The sequence below is a fragment of the Juglans microcarpa x Juglans regia genome, chromosome 4S (assembly GCF_004785595.1).
Source record: "Juglans microcarpa x Juglans regia isolate MS1-56 chromosome 4S, Jm3101_v1.0, whole genome shotgun sequence".
NCBI classification, from domain to species: domain Eukaryota; kingdom Viridiplantae; phylum Streptophyta; class Magnoliopsida; order Fagales; family Juglandaceae; genus Juglans; species Juglans microcarpa x Juglans regia.
The window spans coordinates 296,638-318,963 of NC_054601.1; the positions used below are offsets into that span (position 1 = coordinate 296,638).

The 22,326-nt window shown below is 36.8% G+C and overlaps 1 protein-coding gene across 1 annotated transcript in view; it reads left to right on the forward strand.

The window, feature by feature from the left end:
- The first annotated feature begins 2,431 nt into the window (after positions 1-2,431).
- LOC121263821 (phosphatidylinositol-3-phosphatase SAC1) overlaps positions 2,432-22,326 on the forward strand; it is a 35,668-nt gene continuing 15,773 nt past the window's right edge. The window contains 13 exon segments of the mRNA XM_041166902.1: positions 2,432-2,713; positions 3,213-3,375; positions 3,378-3,416; positions 3,516-3,681; positions 4,465-4,687; positions 10,930-11,006; positions 17,535-17,722; positions 17,844-17,941; positions 19,153-19,286; positions 19,384-19,515; positions 21,042-21,426; positions 21,541-21,662; positions 21,948-22,058. Coding sequence (XP_041022836.1) covers positions 2,573-2,713; positions 3,213-3,375; positions 3,378-3,416; positions 3,516-3,681; positions 4,465-4,687; positions 10,930-11,006; positions 17,535-17,722; positions 17,844-17,941; positions 19,153-19,286; positions 19,384-19,515; positions 21,042-21,426; positions 21,541-21,662; positions 21,948-22,058 — 1,979 coding nt within the window. The 5' untranslated portion in view covers positions 2,432-2,572.

Consider the following 22,326-nt stretch of genomic DNA (forward strand, 5'->3'; position numbering starts at 1 on the left):
CCCGTGTATGTGGTTCATTTTATATATAAATAAATACTTTGATTGATATATCCCGGCCTCGTGTGTTGCATGTGTCTTGTTGTGATAATCAATTAGAGTTCGTTTGAATACAGAACTTATTTTATTTCATCTCATCTATTATTACAATTTTTTTAAATTTTTATACAAAATATAATAAATAATTTAATTTTTTCAAATTCTAAAATAATAATAATATTAAAAAATAATATTTTATTCAACTCATTTAAAATCATCTCATATCATATTATCTCATTTTACTATCCAAACGAACCCTTTAAGTTTAATTGATTTTAGGCTTTTTACGGCCGGCATTGACCCTATGCTAAAACCACGTACTCGTGAGCATGTATAAATTTGTGGTTGAATATATATGCGCGTTTAAAAATATATATTAAAACATTTATAAATCTACAAAGGTTTTTTATAAAAAAATAAATCTACAAATTGACTAGTCAATGTGATATTTATTATATATATATATATATTATATTTTACATAAAAAAAATATATTTATAACTGATTATTAAAATTAAAATCATATTTAATAAAGTCACACAAATATATTAGTTTAGGGTAAAATAAACGTTTTTAGAGGTGGTTAGACTGAACCATAACAGTAATTACGGTGGGCTTATAATTTTTCGTTGTGAGTAATGCTATACACCACACTCTCATTCTATTTTGATCATACTAAGTAATATATGGTATATTCATCACTATTAGATGATAAAAAAATGTAATAAATGATCATTTATTAGTGATAAATGTGCCACATTATACTTAATGGGATGAAAATGAGATAGTAGTATGATGTATAGAATTTTCCAATAAATAATGTATAGAAGAAAATAAGGACACAAATATCGAATATAGTGTTTTAAGAATTTATTTTGCTACCAAAAAAATTTCAATTAACAACAATATCCTAAATCTCTTAATGATTTATTAGTTAAACAAAATATCAGAACAATTTCCATTCTAATAACGTCACATATAATATTAAGGGCAAACCTCAAATGCATGATCATTGCACAATATTTTTTAGGGGTAGGCGGCAGGGAAGATAGGCGACGAAATGTCGTCATTTTTGGTGGAGGTGAAGTTAAACCTAACCCCCCTCCCCCTACAGCCCCCCACAGTTTTCTCATCCCAGTTTCCCCTTTCTCTTTCCTCTCTTGTCGCAATAGACTCGTAGAGCCTCTCCCTTTCACCATGATGCCGTCCTCCTCCTTTTCTCCTCCCCCTTATTCTCTCTTTTTTTTCTCTCTCTTTATTTTTGTTAGACCGATTTGTTGTTTGGTAAGGATTTTAAATTTTTGTAATAGTTTCAAATTTTTTCTTTTATTGTGGATTTGTTGTGTATTTTATTGTAGAATGTGTATTTGTATTTTGGTTTGGATTTGTTGTGGATTTTGACACTATATTGTGATTTTTTTTTTTTTTTTGGTTTTCTCCCATGATTGTAGGTGGTGTTGTGGTGGATTGGGGGTAGACGATTTAGTGGTTCGCCCCTGCACTTCAACACTGGGACTGGGGCCCTACCCCTAGTGTGAGGGGTGGATTTAGGGGCAAACCCTACCCTCCACCCATGCGAGGGTGGGGTGTAGAAAGGGGACAATCCTGCCCCGTAGGGTGCGGATAACATCATCACAAATAGTTCATTCTTTATTATTATTTATAAATAATTCACTATTATTCACATAATATTCATTAATTTTTTATTACTATTCACAAATCATTTGAGATCACCTTAGCATCCAAACGTACTATTAGGCTTTATTTGGATTTAAAAACACTCTTAACTCATCTCATCTTATCTCATATAATCCTTATAATTTTTTCAAAATTTTAAACAAAATATAATAAACAATTCAACTTTTTCAGATTCTAAAATAAAAATAATATTATAATAATATTTTATTTAACTTTCATCTCATTTTAATTCAACTCAACTCAACTCACTATCAAAACCACCCCTAAAACTTATTAAAATATTTTCATTCAATTCAAGTTTTGTTACTCATCATTTATATACATTATACTTAATTTTAATTTTTTTTATATTTTTGTTTGTTTATTTTTTTAAATTAATTGAGTTTTTTTACTTATTATTTATATATATATATGTTACATCAGCCGCACTTTCCATATACTGTACAGAAATTTTTTTTTTTCTACTCAGCATATAGGGATATGGTGCGAATACAAATAATTACACTTTATATATCTAGTAAGGAAAAAAAAAATGATGTATAATGCGTGACGTGAAGATAATGAATACAACTTTTCAATTCAAAATATTTCGTTACTATTCACTGCTTACTCGTCTGATCCCGTCCCCCCAAACATCTCAAAGCCTTCCATTCCATGGTTACATGGTAATAAATAAATAAAAATCATAAAGAAACCGCTAATTACCCAAACAACCACTCTTCCCTTAATTCCATCTTCACCAGAAATTCCAACCCCAAAACCCAAATTCCCCATGTCCAGGCCAAACCTAAAACCCATTCTCTTTCCTTAGTTTTGTGAGTGAGCGAAATTCGATTCCATGGCGAAATCAGAGAATACGAATTCCAGTTCCAGTATCCCGCCTTACCATCATTCTGCCAAAGTCCATCCTTCCAGTGACCCCGAAGTCGATACCAACCCATACTCTCTCGAGAAGTTCAGACTCTATGAGACCAGACAGGTAACGTCATTCCTGCTTGCTTGATGAGAGAAAATATTATTTTGTTTAAAAGAAAATTTTATTTATTTCCTGAACCTACGCAAACATAGGATTTTAGTGTTTTTTTTCCTGAATTAGGATCATTCATTTATTGGGGACCGCAAAATAAACGTGAGTGATATTTTTAAGATCTATTGGTGATTGAACCCTAGCAAATGAATTTGGTTGGGTCTTTTTTTTTGGCATGAAACTGAGCCATATGTATTTCGTTCTTAAACTTGAGCTCTGTTTGTTGAATATAGATTATGTTAAAAGAACCGGGCATTTTATTATTTTTTGATTGTCTGGTTCCTGAGATAATAAAATTAAATTTCTGCATAATCTCCTCAAATACAACTTTTTCATCTTCCCGAAAACTACCGCAACAAAAGCATAAGATTCATAGTTTTTAATTCTTCCTTTCCCTACTGTTATATCGTTAGCTTATTTTTTAACATTGGGGTTTGGGATCTATAAACAGAGATTTTATCTAATTGGGAGTGATCGCAATAAGAGGTTCTTCCGGGTGTTGAAGATTGACCGTAGTGAGCCGTCTGATCTCAACATCAGTGAAGACCCAGTGGTGTATTCGCCAAAGGAAATCAATAACTTGCTTCAGCGCATTGATGAAGGGAATCGTGCCACCGGGGTCTCGCCCCCGTGGCAAAGGTTTTTGGTATTGTGGGTAAATATCAAAGTACTACAGTTTTTGGCTCATTTGGGTGTTTCAATCCTTGGTGTTTTTACTAAAATAGAAAAATATATATGCTTTTGGTGGTTTTAGGTTGCATTAAGTTTCTGGAGTCTTATTATTTGATTCTGGTGACCAAGCGTCGGCAGATTGGATGCATATGTGGTCATGCAATTTATAGTATAGATGAGAGCCAATTAATCACGGTCCCTCATGTCTCGGTTCAAACTGATGTAGCCCATTCTAAAACAGAGCTAAGGTAATTTTCTTTTATATATGCAATTTCTTTTCATAAGAGAAGGTGGGTATAAGTATAACCCTTGTCTAATTCATGTTGAAGAGATTATCCAAGAATTGCTTAATAGATTGTCATAGGGCATGATATCTATGGTGATATTAATTCTATGGACACAAGATTTACTTAATTAGGCATATCTGTCACCATCAAAGCCTTTTGCTTTTTAGATTGCAGACTTGGAACTGTGGCACCTGTTTTTGTGAATGACAATCATATTTTGCCGAGGGAGCTTACCAGAAAAAAAGTGCTTAACCTAAAAAAACAAAACAGACAAAAGGCTTAGGAATCTATTGGGTGAACCCCAAAGTCTCATCCAACAGTATCCCTGGATCATTGATATTTTTTGGGAGATTTATCTATGCCTATCCATGGCTGTGCCTCTCCTCTTGGCCTGTTGATATGTATTTGATTATCTTCATGTGTGAAGGTAGGTATATGTATTTTTAGACCCTTAGGGTCATACAAACTACTGATAGGACTTTGGTGATGTTGATATTTGATGGGCTTTCAAGAATATCCCATCCTTTTTGTAAACTTTTCTTTAATGTTGTTTTAGAATCATTTAATTTAATTTTTTTTTATACTTGTAAAAAAAGATTTTTTTATATCATTACACAAAACATACAACTCTAAGAAAACTTAGTTTTGCAAGTTTTATTTGCAGGCATCCTTTGCCCTCTGGTTAATGGTTTAGTAAGAGAACATTTTAGTAGTTATTATTTTGCTTTCTTTCCTCCAATGCAGGTACAAGAAACTCTTATCCAGTGTTGATATGACCAAAGATTTTTTCTATAGCTATACATATCCTATAATGCAAAGTCTGCAAAGAAATGTGTTGTTAACGGGTGAAGAAGGGATGCCATTTGACAATATATTTGTGTGGAATGCTTATTTAACACAAGCAATTAGATCAAGATGCACGAACACTATCTGGACGATAGCATTAGTTCATGGGCATTTTAGGCAGGTATGAGACTATCTTTATCATCTCTTTGTACTGTAATTGTTCTGCATTTCATCACATGTCAATCTATGTTTATTTGTCATCCTTGCAGTTTACATATAGGACTCTTTATAACATCATAAAAATATACAGATGAGTGTATGACTTTTTTTCTCTCTCTTCCTTTTTGTTCCTCTCTCTCTCTCTCTCTCTCTCTCTCTCTCTCTCTCTCTCTCCATACACTTCAGACTTTCACGTTGTCAATGGTGGTTGTGGGTTGTTGACGAGGGGTTATCTGGTATCGAAGCATGACTATGAGTTCTTTTAGTTGTTTAGTTATTGAGTCAAAGGTTTTTGAGGTGAGAAGAGATGGGGGTAAGGTGTGCATTACTGAGAAAGGATGGAAAGGTGTGAGCTGTCTATGGCTAGGTTTAGAGACTATCCGTTGGGTGGCTAACTCGCTGGAGGCTTGTCTGAAGTCTGGGAGCAAAGGCTACTACTCTGCTCGAAGGGAAGGTGACAGAGGCCTCATTGCCTAGCGATGCTCAAACTCTCGTGGCTCCTACATGGCTTTGGCTTTGTATGGTGGGGTAGGTCGTTGGAGTTACCTAGTCATACCTGAAGACAAGGTTGGAATGGGGTGGAGGAAAATGGTGGCGGTGCTGAAGGATATGGACAAAGTAGGTGTTCAGGGGAGAAACTCACTGCAAGCGATGGCGGTAGCTCTGCCGTCGAGGTCTTACAAGGAGGCTCTGAAGGTTCCTCGAGTCGTGCAACACACTGCGATGGCAGACATGCAAAAGGGTTCACCTCCCTTTTTGGAAGTTGCTCAGAGTGGAGGAGGAGATGGCAGAGGGTCGGTTGGGCTGAAAGAGGAAAATATACTGAAGGAGCTACGTGAAATGCAGACTTCGTTGGGGGAGTTAACAAATAGTGTGGTTTCGTTAATACGGTGCGTTGAGGGTTATGTGAAGGAGGGTGTGGGCTCGGGCTGCCAATTGGGCTCACGGGACTTGAATGGTGGGCCTTATGGGAAAGGCTAGGCCTATGCGGGCAACGAGTTCCAGCCCAAGGCAAGAACACAGAACATAGGCCCGTTCTGGAGGAAGAAATCGCAGGCTGTTGGTGGCCCTTCGATGTGTGGGCCTGAGCCACCGTCGGCGGCGAAGCTTCAGTCAACCTCGTCGAAGGTTGCAGAGGCTCCGATGGAGGTTCCGTCGCCAGAGGTTGCAATATGGATGAGGGATTTCCAACGTTTCTAATGTTCACGAAGGCCCGATAACTGCATAGACCACCATGACGGAGGTCGCCGGTGCATAGACAACTACGCTGAGGCCTGTGGAGACGGTTGCGAGCTGTGGTAAGGGTGTGAGCAGTCCCTTTGAGGAAGGGGAAGTTTCGGGACAAATATACGAGGCTGCCCTAGTTACTGTTGTCCAGTCATTGCCTTCCAACTAGACACAAAAAGTTTCGATTTTTGTTGAGGAAGTTATGGGTGGGTCAAATGAGGTGTTCTTCGTGCCGGGAGTGGAGGAAGTGGATTTTGTCATGGCGGGAGTGGATTTTGTCGTGGGAAAGGAGATAAGGCCAGTAGGGGAGGGTGCCAGTTTGTTGAGTCTTTTTGTGGACTCTGAGGGCAGTGAGGAGGAGGAGATGGGTAGCCCATCACCCTTACAGATGCTCCCACCTCATATTGCACCTCGAGCATCAGATTGGGTATTAAAAAAAGTAGAGGAGCTTCGTGGTTGGGTGAGACTTTCCTGTGATGGCTATGAAGACCAATTCATGGCTCTCCTAGTAGCCATGGAAGTTGGTCGATCTATGGTAATGAAATCAGCTATTAGAAAGGAGAGAGAGTTGAAACGATTGCAATGCTCCATTAACTACGATAATGAGGGAACTTCGGGGAGAGATAGAGCAAAAGGGAGGGACGCTTCTTTTGTTAATGAAGCCTAAAATACTGTCTTGGAATGTGACAGAGATCAATGACGTGAATAAACACCTACGTATTAGATCCCTTCTCTGAAGTTGGAAAGTAGACATTGTTTGCCTACAAGAAACTAAACTGGTAGTGATTTCTCTTCGTATCATTAGGAGTTTGTGGGATTGTTTTCAAGTGGGATGGCATTATTTACCATCCAATGGAGCATCCGGGGGCATACTAGTAATGTGGGATAAAAGAGTAGTGGAAAATATGGAAGATTTTCTTGGGGGTTATGAGGTGGCATGCTTGTTTAAGAATGTCATGGATGACTATCAGTGGGCTTTTGCATGTGTTTATGGGCCTAATCTTGACCCGTCACAAAGCTTTTTATGGGATGAGTTGGCCGGTATTAGCAGCATATGGGACTTACGTTGGTGTATTGGAGGTGATTTCAACGTCACTCGTTTCCCAAGTGAGAGATCGGGTGTTTTGGGTTTCAACTCACCCATGGTAGATTTTTCTAACTTCATTTCTGAACAGAATTTACAGAATATTCCTCTTGCAGGTGGTTCCTTCACTTGGTCTAGCAACCAAGATCTTCCATCTTGGTCAAGGATAGCCAGATTTCTAATCTCACCGGAATGGGAGGCACACTATCTGGATCTCATTCAGAAGAGACTACCTAGGTTGTGTTCAGATCACTTTCCCATTCTTTTGCATTGCGGGGGCATTAGAAGAGGCCCAAGGTACTTCAAATTTGAGAATATGTGGTTGAAGTCAGAGGGTTTTCTGGATAGAATATGACAATGGTGGTCTTCTTACGATTTCCATGGTAATGCTAGCTATACGCTGGCTTGCAAATTAAAGTCTTTGTAAAAGGACTTGAAGGAGTGGAATACACAAGAGTTCGGTAATGTGGAAAGTCAGAAAATTGTTCTAATGAAGGAGCTTAAGGTCTTGGAGGGTGTGGAAGAGGAGAGGGTTCTTTTTGAAACCGAGCGGGCCCGCAAATCCCAAGTGATTGCGGACATTGAACGGATGTCTCTTATGGAAGAAATATCGTGGCGACAGAAATCACAAGCATTATTGTTGAAAGAAGGGGATAGATGCACCAAGTTTTTTCACAAAGTGTCCAACTCACATAGGCGGAATAATGCTATAAATACTCTGTTGATAGATGGGGTGGTCTCATCCAACCATACCGAGATCTCAGACCACATTGTCAATTACTATGATAAGTTGTTTTCGGAATAATTTGAGTGGAAGCCGAGACTTGACGGGCTGGTTTTTTATGTTTTTGACTCGTAGGTTGTGGAACGTCTCGAAAGGCCTTTTGAGGAGGTAGAGGTCGGGTTGGTGGTCAAGGGTATGGAGGGCGATAAAGCTCCAGGTCCCGATGGCTTCTCCATGGCCTTTTTTCAGACTTGTTGGGAAGTGCTTAAAGATGATATCATGGGGGTATTCCATGAATTTCATGGAAGCGGGCGGTTCGAGAAAAGTCTTAATGCAACTTTCTTAACACTCATTCCCAAAAATCCCGGTGCCGTAAGTGAAAGATTTTTGTCCCATTAGTTTGGTGGGTGGGCTATACAAAATTTTATCCAAAGTATTGGCGAACAGATTGAGCAAGGTGATGGAAAGCTTGATTTCGAAGCCTCAAAGTGCATTTGTTCAAGGGAGACAAATCCTTGACTCGGTACTTATAGCCAATGAATGTCTGGAGAGTCGTATTAAATCGGGACAGCCGAGACTCCTATGTAAGTTAGACATGGAGAAAGCGTACGATCACGTCAATTGGAGTTTCCTAATTTATATGCTTGAGAGATGCGGCTTTGGCACTAAATGGTATTCATGGATCCATCATTGTATCTCTATGGCCTGTTTCTCCGTATTGGTGAACAGTACATCAAAAGGTTTTTCCCAAAGCTCCCGTGGTTTGCGACAATGAGACCCTCTTTCTCCTCTTCTCTTTGTTTTTGTGATGGAAGCTTTCAACAAGATGATTTCAAGAGCGGCAGAGGGAGGGTTCATATCAGGATTCTCAGTGGGAGATGCAAGTTCAGTTTCGCTTAACATTTCTTACCTATTGTTTGCCAATGATACACTAATCTTTTGTGAGGCTAGACATGAGCAAATTCGAGCATTGAGGACTTTATTATTATGTTTTGAAGCCGTGTCAGGGTTGAAGGTGAATTTGGCTAAATCAGAGGTAGTGCCAGTGGGGTACGTACCCAATGTGGAGCGTCTGGCGTCCATCTTGGAGTGCAAGATATCTCAGTTGCCCATGAAATATCTCGGGGGCCGGGTAACTCTAACTAACCAATATATTTCCTCTCATTATTTCCGCTCCCCGCCAAGGTGGCTCATCGCATGGAGAAATTTCAACGTGATTTCCTTTGGGGAGGTTCAATGATGAGTTTCAATTTCACTTGGTGAAATGGGCCACAATTTGCTCTCCTGTCAAAGGAGGATTGGGTATATGGAATTTGAAATCTTTCAACCAAGCCTTGCTTGACAAATGGTTATGGAGATATCACCAAGAACGGGAGGCCTTGTGGCGAACCTTCATTGCTTTGAAGCACTGGGAATCATGGGGAGGGTGGTGTTCTAATGAGGTGAGTGGACCTCATAGAGTTGGGCTTTGGAAACATATTAGAAGAAGGTGGGACATTTATGCAGCACATACTTGCTTCAAAGTCGGCAACGGAGTGAAGATAAAATTTTGGCATGACTTATGGTGCTGTGATCCTGCACTCAAGGATGTCTTTCCACAAGTTTATAGCTTAGCAAGAAGGAAAGAAGCATCAATAGTAGATTTAGTTATCTTTTCCAATGGAACCTCACTTTCCATAGAGATGCACAAGATTGGGAGATGGATGACTTTTCAGCATTTTTTGACCTTGTGTACTCCACTCGTGTGTCGGGGGAAGGTGAAGATATATTGGCATCTCTCTAAGAAGGGAGTTTTTACGGCCCGCTTTTTGTATCATTCCTTAAACATGCACAACTCAGCCCCGTTCCCATGGAAGGCATTTGGAAGACAAAGACACCTCTAAAGGCAGCTTTTTTTTGTATGGACAGGCTCTTTGGGGAAGATTCTTACTATAGATAACCTAAGGAAACGTGGCATTATAGCTATGAATTGGTGTTACATGTGTAAGAAGAGCGGTGAGTCCGCTGACCATCTATTTACTACATTGTGAGATTGCCATGACTTTGTGGACCGAAGTCTTAGCATGATTGGGGTTAGTGTGGGTGATGCCGGAAAGGGTATGTGATTTTTTAGCCTCTTGGAGAGGTATTAGGGGCAACTCTCAAATTGCATCCATATGGAAGATGTTACCTATTTGCCTATGGTGGTGCATTTGGAGGAAGCGGAACGCAAGATGCTTTGAAGATCAAGAGAGATCAACGGAAGAGTTTAGAATTTTGTTTTTCAACACTTTACTTCATTGGTCTATTGTAATTGATTTTCATGGTAGGTCTTTGCATGATTTCCTTGTATCTCTAAACTAGACATAAACTTGCTCATGTATATGTCCCGTATACTTGGGCATTTTTGTCTCTCTTTTGATCAATAAAAATTTGTTTACTGATAAAAAAAAACATATAAGACTCTTTTATTATTTTAATGTAATCTATAGATATTTGTTACTGATTATGGCAAAAACCCCTACTCTTTGCACAACGAGCAATAATTGCCAAATCCTCTCGGTAACATCTGCCAACTAAAGGCGACCACACTTAATGACATAGTTACATAACAAGGCTTGATATAAACCCCACAGATAGTGGAAAGAGCCAATTTGCATCATCTTTTATAATTACAATAATTTCCTTTGACTCCTACAGCATAAAATCAATATCCTAAGGCTTCCTTGCTTCTACTTCTGGTTGCAAACTGCAATGCTTCATAGTGACACAATCTACTTAAGGCTTTGAGGGATTAATTGTGCCCTGCCTTTATTTTATTGATGTTAAAATTGATGTATAGATAGTAATACTATATCGTAATGTAGCACCCATGGTACGTGACACGATGCCTACAATCTTGTGCATAGCATGTGTTATGCAACATATTTTATATTATCACTATGTGATAACATTTTGTGCTTATTCTTTAGTAATTATGATTGACTAGGTGTGCTATATCCATCTGCTGTGAATACCTCCTGTAATTTTATTTCATGGAAGTAGAATTTATACTTTAAAGTCAATTGTGCCCTTTTACCCTTGTCTAGAATTGAACTCATGATACATGATTTCTTCATCTTATTGTTATTAATTGAGCATAACAAGTATTTAGTTCTTCAATCAATTCTATTGAACTTGATGGTGGCAGATGAGGCTATCAATTTATGGGAGGGACTTCAGTGTGTCTCTGGTTTCAAGGCGCTCTCGGCATTTTGCAGGGACACGGTATGTTTTAGATTGAAGATATGAAATTCACTTGTTCATTTTATAGCCATGTATTTAACAAGCAACTGAAACTTTATCCAAAGCATGAATAAGAAAGAAAAAGGATTACATACATTATTCTTCTAGTTTTCAGAGTCTGTCTTTAAATCTTTTACTTCTTTCAAACTTTTCTAAATTAGTTGATTTAAGTATCACCTCAGATGCACTTTAGCCTCCAGTCTTGTTTCCTGGCAGAGAATTAGTTCAAATATTAATGAAGGAGTTAGATATTTTCTGATGTATGAGAATGTAGTACCATGATAGCTGTAATTATCTACCTGTAAGGATCTATGAAAATAAGTGTCTTTTGCAAGATATTATGGCTTGATTTCTCCATTCACCACTTGTTTATAATCTTTCTCGTTGTATCGTCTATTTGTTTTTTTTTATCGATATACATAATTTTATTGAGCTTACAATAGACAAAGGCCCGAGTATACGGGAGATATACAAGAGTGTTGCATGCTAGTTTAGCAATACAATGAAGTCATGAAAAGACATGCCATTAAAATCAATTTTTTTTTTGTCGGTAAATAAAATTTTATTGATCATAAGAGTAGGCAAAGCCCAAGTACATGGGTCATATACAGGAGCAACGCCTATGAGTGATGTTCTAGTGATACAAGAAATTCATGAATGGTCATGCCATTAAAATCAATTACAATCGACCATTGGAACAAGGTGTTAAAATCAATTATAATCGACCAATGAAGTAAAGTATTGAAAAATAAACTTCTAAACTCATCCATCGACCACCCTCAATCTTCAAAGCTTCTTGCATTCCTCTCCCTCCAAATACGCTACCATAGACAATTGGGACCATCTTCCACACTGTTGCAATCTGAAGGTTGCCCTGGATGCCTCGCCAAGAAGCTAGGAGGTCGATTACCCTCTTTGGCATCACCCAAACTAATCGCATCCGAGCAAAGAAGTCATTCCACAAGGTTGTAGCAATCTCATAATGAAGTAGTAGATGATCTACGGATTCTCCACTCTTTTTGCATATACAACACCAATTCATGACTATGATGTGGCATTTCCGTAGGTTGTCTATTGTGAGGATCTTCCCTAATGAAGGCGTCAATACAAAGTTTTTTTCCTTGTATCGACTATTTCCTGTCATGAAGAGTATTTGTTATGAAGAGTCTTTATAATCACTTTGTGAGTAGCTAATCAACTTGGCATAACCAAAAAAAATTGTTACTGTGGTTTATTTGAAGCTTGGATAAACACTTGGAAACTTTAGAAGCAACTGAAGATCGTCAAATTGCACCAAATATGCTTTGACACCTTAGGAATTTCCTTTAGATACAAAAATCAGTCCTAGAGGAAACAATTATGTGTATTTTGTGCCATTGAAGTTTACAAGCCACACGATAAACAACAGTGTGGTAATGTGCTACTCTTGATCGGGGCTTTTGCTTCACACATTTATAGAAGATAATTGATGGTAGAGATGCCCATGCTAAAATCAACTCAAATTGGTTTGCCATTTGTTTTTCTGAGCAAATTTGTGCGCTTGAGGTAGCATTGGCGAAGACACATGTTGGTAGAGGCTGTACAGCCACTTTTTCTTAATTCTTAACATAATTTATTGCTGATAGGGCCATAGGGGTATGGTATGTGCTTGTACACATTAATGACATTCATGCAGTGTATGCATTTTAAAGCCTTGGAAATCTTTAGTAATTACCTGACTTCTTGCACAATAATAGGGCTTGAAGTGCATGTGAATTGATAGGAAAGGTGGTTTTATTTGTCAAGCTAATGGTATGTAATGTACATGTTGAGTACCATGAGTGCGTATGGGAATGTGTGTGTTTTTGAACTAGCTCTGGTAGTTGTACTTTCCGAAAGATGATAATTTATACTTGTATAAAAAAAGGAAAGATGATAATTTATACTTATAAAAAAAAAGAAAGATGATAATTTATTACTATAACAATCTAAGCCTTCCTATTCAATCAATCAATACTGAATGTTTTAATTTTATATAATTAAGGGTGGATATTACTAGAGGTTCAAATCCTCTGTTATTGTTGATTTTGAAATTTATTTTTCTGTACCATCCCAGTAATTTAGGAAACTTACCCGAAAGAAAGTTCAGGCAATGAATTGGCAAAATAAACTTTTTGCAGGGGACTTTCTGTATGTAAAGCACCTACTCCGCTCTATAGGTGCACTTGCGTATTGCTTTTTTGAGTGTTTGCTTAAACATTATATGGTATATGCATGTGTGTGTGTGTGTGTGATCCACAAATTATTGGATCCCATAAATGGTTTATATGAAGTTTTACCCCCCATAGGCATTTATCTCTTTGTTCAGGGAAGGACTGAAGGAGGAGGAGCAACAAACCAGGTTAGCCTTTCTCTCTATATGCATTGGATTACTTTTCCTAAAGTAACCCTTTTGTGGCAGAAGTGAAGCAGGAGATTTTTTTTCCTTCCATTTTTATAAGAATTTTAATGATATATTTTTCTTCTCAGGATTTTTTTTCCTGTTTTCCAAATGTATCTTTAGTTCTTTTCTTCTCTCCCTGCTCTTTTTAACTCTCTCTCTCTCTCTCTCTCTCTCTCTCTCTCTCTTAGAGATTGATCTTTTATGCTCTCTCCTCCCTTTTCATCAATTTTGGTTTTTGCAGCTTCTCTTTTTGTTTTATCCAAGTAATGTTCTTGGAATCCCGTGTTTCTAATCTTTATTTTTTTAATAAAAAAAATCATGCCTTGTGCGTGTGTTTGTGTCTTTCTATTATATGTAGAATAATCAAATTGCCACCTGATTTTTCAACTCTTTGGTTTTGCAAATAAGTACAACCTCTTTTGTATTACTTTTCTTTATTTACACGAAGAATAATCAAGTTGCCACCTAGTTTCTCAATTCTTCTGTTTTGCAACAACCTTATCCATTTATATAATGTTTTTCCCTCTACTCTTCTGTCCTGTCTCCTAGGCTTGCTCCTCTCATTGTTTGTGTTCTAGTTATCTTAAGGAACTTTTGTTTGCTTTTAGTAGGAGTGGATTGAGTTTTCATGATTCGTTGAGGGACATGCTACAATGATTAAGGATTAATCATTGAAAATCGTGTATAAGTTATGCATGACACGATTTGACACAATTTGTGGTGTGGGTTTTGGCCTTGAAGACTGCTTTCTCAGTGTTGTTTAGCATATCTCGTTGTAAGGAGGTGTCAGTTGTAGAAATTTTGCAGATCTATGAGAATAGACCCCAATGTAATGTTATCCAGTGGAATGTAGATTTTGTTAGAGATGTTAATGATTGGGAAGTGAATGTTGTTTCTGACTTGTTGGGAAGACTTTATAATTCAAGAGTGGTGCAGGGTAGGGAGTATATTCTGCTGTTCTTTTATAAGGAGTTAACTTGTCACTGTGGCTGTCTGTTCCCTTGGAAAAGCATATGGAAAGTGAAGGTTCCTACTAAGGTGCCGTTTTTCTGTTGGGTAGTTTCTGTTGGTAAAGTTTTGACCATAGATATAGTGGATTGGTGTGTCATGTGTAAGAAAGATGGTGAATCTGTAAATCATCTTTTCCTTCACTGTGAGGTGGTTAGGTCTTTGTGGAATGAGGTTTTTGGTCAGATGGGATTAAATTGGGTGATGCCTAAGGAAGTGGTGGATCTACTTGCATGTTGATATGGTTTTGCGGGAAGAAAACGAGTTGCTGCCATATGGAAGATGATTCCTTTGTGCTTAATGTGATATCTTTGGTTGGAAAGGAATGAGAGATGCTTTGAAGACAAAGAACTTTCTTTGGGAGAACTTAGGGATTTCTTCTTTAGTACTTTGTGTTTATGGGTTAAGACTCTTGTACTGAATGATGAAATTTTTCAGAATTTGTATTAGCCCCTTTTTTGTTTTCTAGTGTGTAATAGGTATTTCCTTTGTATACGTCCTGTGTACTTGGGCTTTGCCTATTCTTGGTAATAAAATTTCTTATTAACTATATTAAAAAAAAAAAAACTTTTATTAGAGAGTGCATGACTGGGAGGTGCAAATGATCTCTTTGTTTTTCAATTGTTTGTACTCTTCCAAGCTGAGAGGTGGTGATGTTGATCAGCTCTCCTGGACTATTTCTTTTCAAAAGACATACCTTTGAGGTAAAGTTTTTCTAGCATGTGCTCATCGCCGAAGATGGTCCTCCTTTCCCCTAGAAGAATATTTGGAGAAACAAGGTGCAGTAAATGGTAGCATTCTTTGTTTGGATGGTAGTGTTAGGGAATGTCTTAATAGTGGAAAACAAGCAGAAGAGAAATTTCATGGTAAAGGGCTGATGTTGTATGTGCAAGCTGAGCGGAGAAATTATTGACCATCTTTTGCTTCACCACGAGGTGGGTATGGATCTTTGGGCATTGATATTTGTATGTTTGGGATTGAGTGGGTCATGCACCAATGGGTGGTGAACTTTTTTTTTTTTGATAAGTAAACGATTGTATTAATAGAATAGGCATAGCCCAAGTACACAAGATGGTATACAAGAGGAAACACCTATCTAGGATGAAGAAAAGGAAACAAAAAAATCATGTAGGTCTAGACCATTAAAATCTATAGCTATGGCCCATAGGAATAGCGTTCTAACAAAAAGAGATCTAAGATCCTCAAAAGATTGCTCATTGTCTTCGAACGACCTGTCGTTTCGCTCCTACCATAAGCACCAGAGAATACAAATAGGAACCATCTTCCTCATGGTTTTGATTTGTGGAATACCAATGGGTGGTAAACTTGATGGCTTATTGTTGAAGTCCCCTCAGTAACCATAGCAATCTAGAGGATTGGATGATGGTTCCTTTGTGACCTTCAAAGATTGTGAGAGGACGGTGTTAGAATCAAGAACCTTCAAAGATTGTTTTTCACAACGCATAGCTTGTAATTAGGTTCATCTCTTGTATACTTCCTGTGCACTTAGGCCTTGCCTAATTATGTGGATTAATAAATTCTAGACTTGATGAAATTGTGTTCTTTTTCTTCATCCCTCTATTTGGGTATTTCCTATTTTGTACCTGTGTACTTGGGTTGGGCCCCTTTTCATTTCAGATGAATTATCTTACTTTTCAAGAAGTTATGTATGATATATTTGGAAGCTTCCCTACAATTGATTATATGAGATAAATTAGGAAATAAAACCAATAGTGGTTGGTTTTCTTTCTTTCTATCTTTCTTCCTTTCCATTATACTTCAAGGGACAAAAATGGAGGAGCCATCTTTTTAAAGAAATCTGGCTGCCAGAAATTTGTCGGGGTAGCAAGGCAGACATTGTTAGAAATTTTGGTTGAGTGATTGAGCCACTGTTTCCTATTTACTCAAGTGTTGGGAAGAGTGATATTTGATCATTTGTTAACCTCCCTCTGAGGGTTCTGGGTCCATTTATGGAGGGATATGATAGGATAATAGTTAAATGATTAAATTTGTCTTTTCATATTAGCTTAAGCTTTGTAGGCAAGTGGTTCCTTATGAAGGATTATGATGCTTTAATTTAGGTTTGTTGGTTATCATATGGTTAGAGATTTAATGAAAGCTTCGGTATCTAAAGAGTCTTAAAGGATATATGGGAAGGGCTATATTTTGGTTGTAAATAGGGTAGGAAATAGAATTTCAAGGGACTATTCTTTGGCTATGAATGAGATAATGCACAAAAAGCAAATAGAACATACTTGATAATCTTGCCTTAACACTTGAACTCTAATTCCTTTAAGTATGTTGAAGCATATTTATAAAGGTTATTTGCTATCATTTAGCCTACTAGGACCAGGATTGCTCAAAATGGAATGTACCTGATAGACACATGACAACTTGAAATTTGAGTAAAACAATCCTAATATTTCTAGAGAACTCTAGAATAATCACAATTAAGAAAAGACCCTAAAAGTACCAGTGCAAGAATTGTGGGAATTTATGGTTTTCCCCTTTATATAGCAGCACCAAAAATGAACCGCCTATGATTACCGCACCACCCTGCGAATGAAAAAGTGTTTCAACTGTTGACTACCTATGATGGGACTGCTAAAACTATTACGTGCTTATCTCAATTTGATTTGCACATGGGTCCTGTGAACTCAAATTTGGCCAAATTAAGAACAAACACACACAACAGCAACAAATCCATATTCCATAGCTGAATCCATTGGTTCATTTCGATTTCATTTCTTTGTTATTTCTTTTAATGTAGAATTATAAATTAGAGTAGTAATAGAACCAGGAGTCACCTTTTAGGTAATTATGATGCAACTGAAAGCATAAAAAAAGGATAGATTATCCTGAGAGCCATTGAGGGTTATAGAAACATTAACACTTAAAATTAGCATTTATTTCTAATTGTAGGAACTTTTTATTCAGTTCAATAATACAGAGAAGTTACGTATATAAAAAAAAATAATAATAATAATACAGAGAAGTTGTTTGCAATTATCTTATTTAGGACATTTTGTGATGGTTGCACACAATTGTTTTATTGGTTTAGTGGTTTTCATAAATTGCAGTTACTTGAAAAGGGGAGTTAATGATCGGGGAAGGGTTGCAAATGATGTTGAAACAGAGCAGATTGTCCTTGATGAGGAAGCTGGGTCATGCAAGGGAAGAATGAGTTCTGTTGTGCAGATGCGTGGTTCAATTCCACTTTTCTGGTCCCAAGAAGCTTCAAGATTTAGTCCTAAACCTGATATAATACGTAAGAATGTCTATTTTCCAAATTTAGATTGCTTTGGTACTGAATTTCTGCTGAATCTTATGTTTGCTTTTATATTATCAGCTTCATGTAAATAAAGTCATTGTTCTCCTTTTGACTTCAGTGCAGAGATATGACCCCACATATGAGGCAACACGATTGCATTTTGAGGACCTGGCAAGGAGATATGGCAATCCAATTATAGTGCTTAATTTAATTAAGGTGATCTTAAACGCATTATTAATTGCATCTATTTGAAAAGACATAGTTTGTTTACATGATATCGTATTTTTTTTTCAGGGCAATAACTTAACTTACCATAAAGATATTGGATTCTTCATTTTCCTGGTGCTTCATTGGTGGCTTTGAATTAATTTCACATTGGCAAAAGAAAAAAGGAAAAAAAAAAGTGGAAGATTTTAAATTTGGGATATTGCTGTCATTTATCTGGTGTTTAGATTTAATACCCAGTGCAATCTGCTGCTACTTTTTCTTACTGAAATTTCTTGTGTCACTTTCTTTATTCTGAAATTCAAGAACTGGCGCACTCCCTGTAACTTTCTCCAACATGCTGTGGTTGCATAGGTGCATCGATGTAGACTTAATAGACAGTTAAAATAGCCTATAAAAAATCTCTGGGAATTATAGAAACCTTCCTGGGAATTAATTTTAAGGATAACAGATCTCATTGCATCAATATGGAAGGTGGTTCCAATATGCCTATGATGGTGCATTTGGAGGGAGAGGAATGAAAGAAGTTTTGAAGATCAAGAGCAGTCAATGGATGAGCTTAGAAACTTATTTTTTAGTACTTTACCTCCATTGGTTGATTGTAATTGATTTTCATGAAGACCTTGTATCACTAAATTGGCATGCTTAGGCATTGCTCTTGTATATGTCCCATACTTGGGCTCTTGTTTACTCTTTCGATCAATAAAAACTTGTTTACCGATAAAAAAAAAGAGATCTCTTTGCCAATTGGAGAGGATTATATGGCAGCTCATGAATTGCAGCAGTGCAGAAGTTGGTCTCTATTTGTCCAGCATGGTGTATTTGGAGGGAAATAAATGAGACCTTTTTTTTTTTAATCGCGAGTGGATGTTGGAGGAGCTTAAAATTTCCTTTAGGTAGCTTCAATAGATTGTAATGAGCTAAGTTTTTATGATTTTATTGTCTCTTTTTCCATTTCTAGTTAGGTGTTCCTCTTGTACACTACCTATGTACTGGGGAGGCTATGCCCTTGCATTTTTTTATAAAATCTTGGATTACTTACCCAGGAAATTTTTAATATCTCACAAATTTGTGAATTTTATGCTCATAATGCACATATACAAAACATTGAAAAACATGCTCTTAGCCTTTTATTTTCTCATGTGCGCAATATTTATTTTAACTTCTATTTTCCTAGAACTCATTTATATGTTAAGGTGCAGACTGTTGAAAAAAGGCCTAGAGAAATGATGCTTAGGCGTGAGTTTGCAAATGCGGTTGGGTATCTGAACCAGATTCTTTCTGAAGAAAACCATCTTAAATTTATTCACTGGGATTTTCATAAGTTTGCAAAGAGGTAAGTTGCTTTTTTCATTTTCTGTCTGTTTCTTATTTTTAATTTTGTATAATTTTTAACTTTCAGATAACCATTCTGTATTTCTGCTGTTCCAAAGCAAATCTGCCAATGTTTTGGCAGTTTTAGGTGCTGTAGCAAGTGAAGCACTTGATCTGACTGGCTTCTACTTCAGCGGTAAACCTACCAGTGTTAAGAGGGCTAACAAAATTAGTCGAACAAGCACAGGAAGGCATGCATTTCTTCCTAAACTTGTTTATCCACTTAAGAATTTATGGTATTCTTTTGATGGCAAAACCCTGGCTGGCCTTCTATCTTAGTTGGGTTATGAAAAATATTTACTTATAAAAAAAAGGGTTGTGAAAATGAATTGGATATATATAAATGTTCCATTTACAATTACTTTTCTCAGGCACTTTTGTGCAAATGAGCTGATCTTAGAATCTAAGGTTTAAGACATACAAAATAAGGAGTGTTCTCTGGATGAGCTAAGGAATTTCTTCTTCCATACTTTATTCCTAGGCATCCTCTTGTGTACTTAATGGAGCTTGCTTCAATGACTTTATTGTATCTCTTTCTAGCTCCTTTTTATGTAACTAGGTGTATGCTGTTTGTATACCTCCTGTATACTTGGGCTATGCCTATTTACTTCTATTAATAAAATGCTATTTTATTTGTGAAAAAAAAAGACATACAAAATATGACTAAAGCTAGATTCCTGAAATGGAACATCTCTTGTTTAAGGTACTTGAATTACTTTTACAACACAATTAGAATGAGGTTCTGCCAACTATCATATTTGCTCAATTGTGGCACTGATGTATTGTTTTAATATCTAAGTTTTGAGGAAGGAGTGGGAATTTTCTGTGCTTAATATGAAGCGAGAATAGTTATAGAATTCCTCTTGTTTATTACCCAAACTTTCAGTCATGAAACTTTAGAAAAGAAGTGGGAGAAGTGAAAGGGGCTTGCCTGCAGCAGACATCTAATCAATGATCTCACTAAAAGACCTTGCATCATAAGGGAGTGCTTAGTTCTCTTCAAAAGAGTCCATGTAAGACAATGCTAAATAGCATTGTAATATCACTACTTTGGCGACCGAACTTCCCTCACTATTTTTTATGATATAAATAAATTTGTTAACAAAAGTTAAAAGGACGGTGTTTCCGCTTGTTTACTTCCTGTGTACTTGGGCTATGCCTATTTAATTGCATTAATAAAATCTCCTGAATAGCATTGTAATAGCACTACATTCGCAACTGAACTTCCCTCGCTATCTTTTATGAGATAAATAAATTTGTTAATAAAAGTTAAAGGACGGTGTTTCCGCTTGTATACTTCCTGTGTACTTGGGTTTTGTCTATTTACTTGTATTAATAAAATCTCTTATTATTTATAAAAAAAAAAAGTTAAAAGGACACTGGAGATACAACTATTTTCCTGGATATAGGTATTGGTAACTAGTATTACTTGCATATACAACTTATAAAAAAAAGTATTACTCATGTATACCATCGTATCGATTAGTGTGTGATTCTCATGAGATGTGATTCTTTTGTGCATGATGAATACTTTGATCTGGTTTTTTTAAGCATAAAGTGCGCTACATAATTTACTAAAAGTTCATGATGATGGTAATCAATATTTGTTTCAGGCGCAAAGTGGAGTTCTGGATATAGATGATGATATATTGTTTAATTACCTTGGTTTAGGATTCAGTTGTTGTTCTCTTTATATAGTTCATTTTTCATTTCACAGGGATCCTTCACTTAGAGATCTGAGAGCTAATTCAGGGGATCTGCCTAGGATTGGAAGCTGTAATGAAAATCTAAATTCTTTAGCTAGTCGAGACAGAGAAACTGATTTTATCCAACAAAATGGAAAAGATTACTCTGGTGGTGAAGCACCCTGTTTTCAAAGTGGAGTTCTGCGCACTAACTGCATTGACTGCTTGGATCGTACAAATGTTGCCCAGTATGCTTATGGCCTTGCAGCTTTAGGGCGCCAACTCCATGCAATGGGTTTAACAGACTTGCCTAAAGTGGACCCCGATAGTACCATTGCTTCAGCTCTAATGGATATGTATCAAAGTATGGGGGATGCTCTTGCTCAGCAGTATGGTGGGTCTGAAGCTCATAATACAGTAAGTTATATCACCTCCTTTTTAAATAAGTAGAAAAAAGTACATATTTTTGTTCATTTTAGTTAATTGAGGACATACAACATCTGCTTGTCACTGCTTTATTATGATCATCAGGTGTTTACAGAGAGGCAAGGAAAGTGGAAAGCTACCACCCAATCAAGAGAGTTTTTGAAGTCTATCAAGCGATACTACAGCAATACTTACACCGATGGTGAAAAGCAAGATGCTATCAATTTGTACTTAATCCTCCCTATTATAGTTCCTTTTTTTATTTTTGGAATGCTCTTTTCTTTCTTTCTCCAAATTGAAATGGATGATATTTCTGAAATTCTGAATTGCCATTCTTTAGCTTTTGACTTTGCTAATAACTTCTATCTTTGGGTACTGGACTTCTTTAGTTTTGCCGATGCTGGTATTTGTTTTTAATTTCCTAGTTCATCTTTGTTTTATTTTGTGTTGTGTTCCTTTTTGTTCTCCTAACAAAATCATCTCAAACTGTCATCTTTTGATGGGTTTGGCAGAATTTTGGGTTACTTCCAACCAAGAGAAGGAAAACCTGCTCTTTGGGAGCTAGATTCGGATTACTATCTCCATGTATCAGGGATTGGAGATGACCTTTTCCCGGTTAACTGGTAAATTCCCTTTTCCTCGAGTGCACCCACACCCACAGGTGCACCCACATGTTACACTTGATTGCACTGTACATCTTAGATTGTCTTTCTTATTTCTCTCGCTATACTTTCTCGGCAGATCATTTTTTGTCTTGCATTCTTCATTGATCTTAAGGTTCTTATTTTTATTTTTTATTTTGACAAGTAAGAAGATATTTTATTGATATTGAAATAGGTATAGGCCAAGTACACATGAAGAATACATATGATTACACACCTAGTTAGGAAC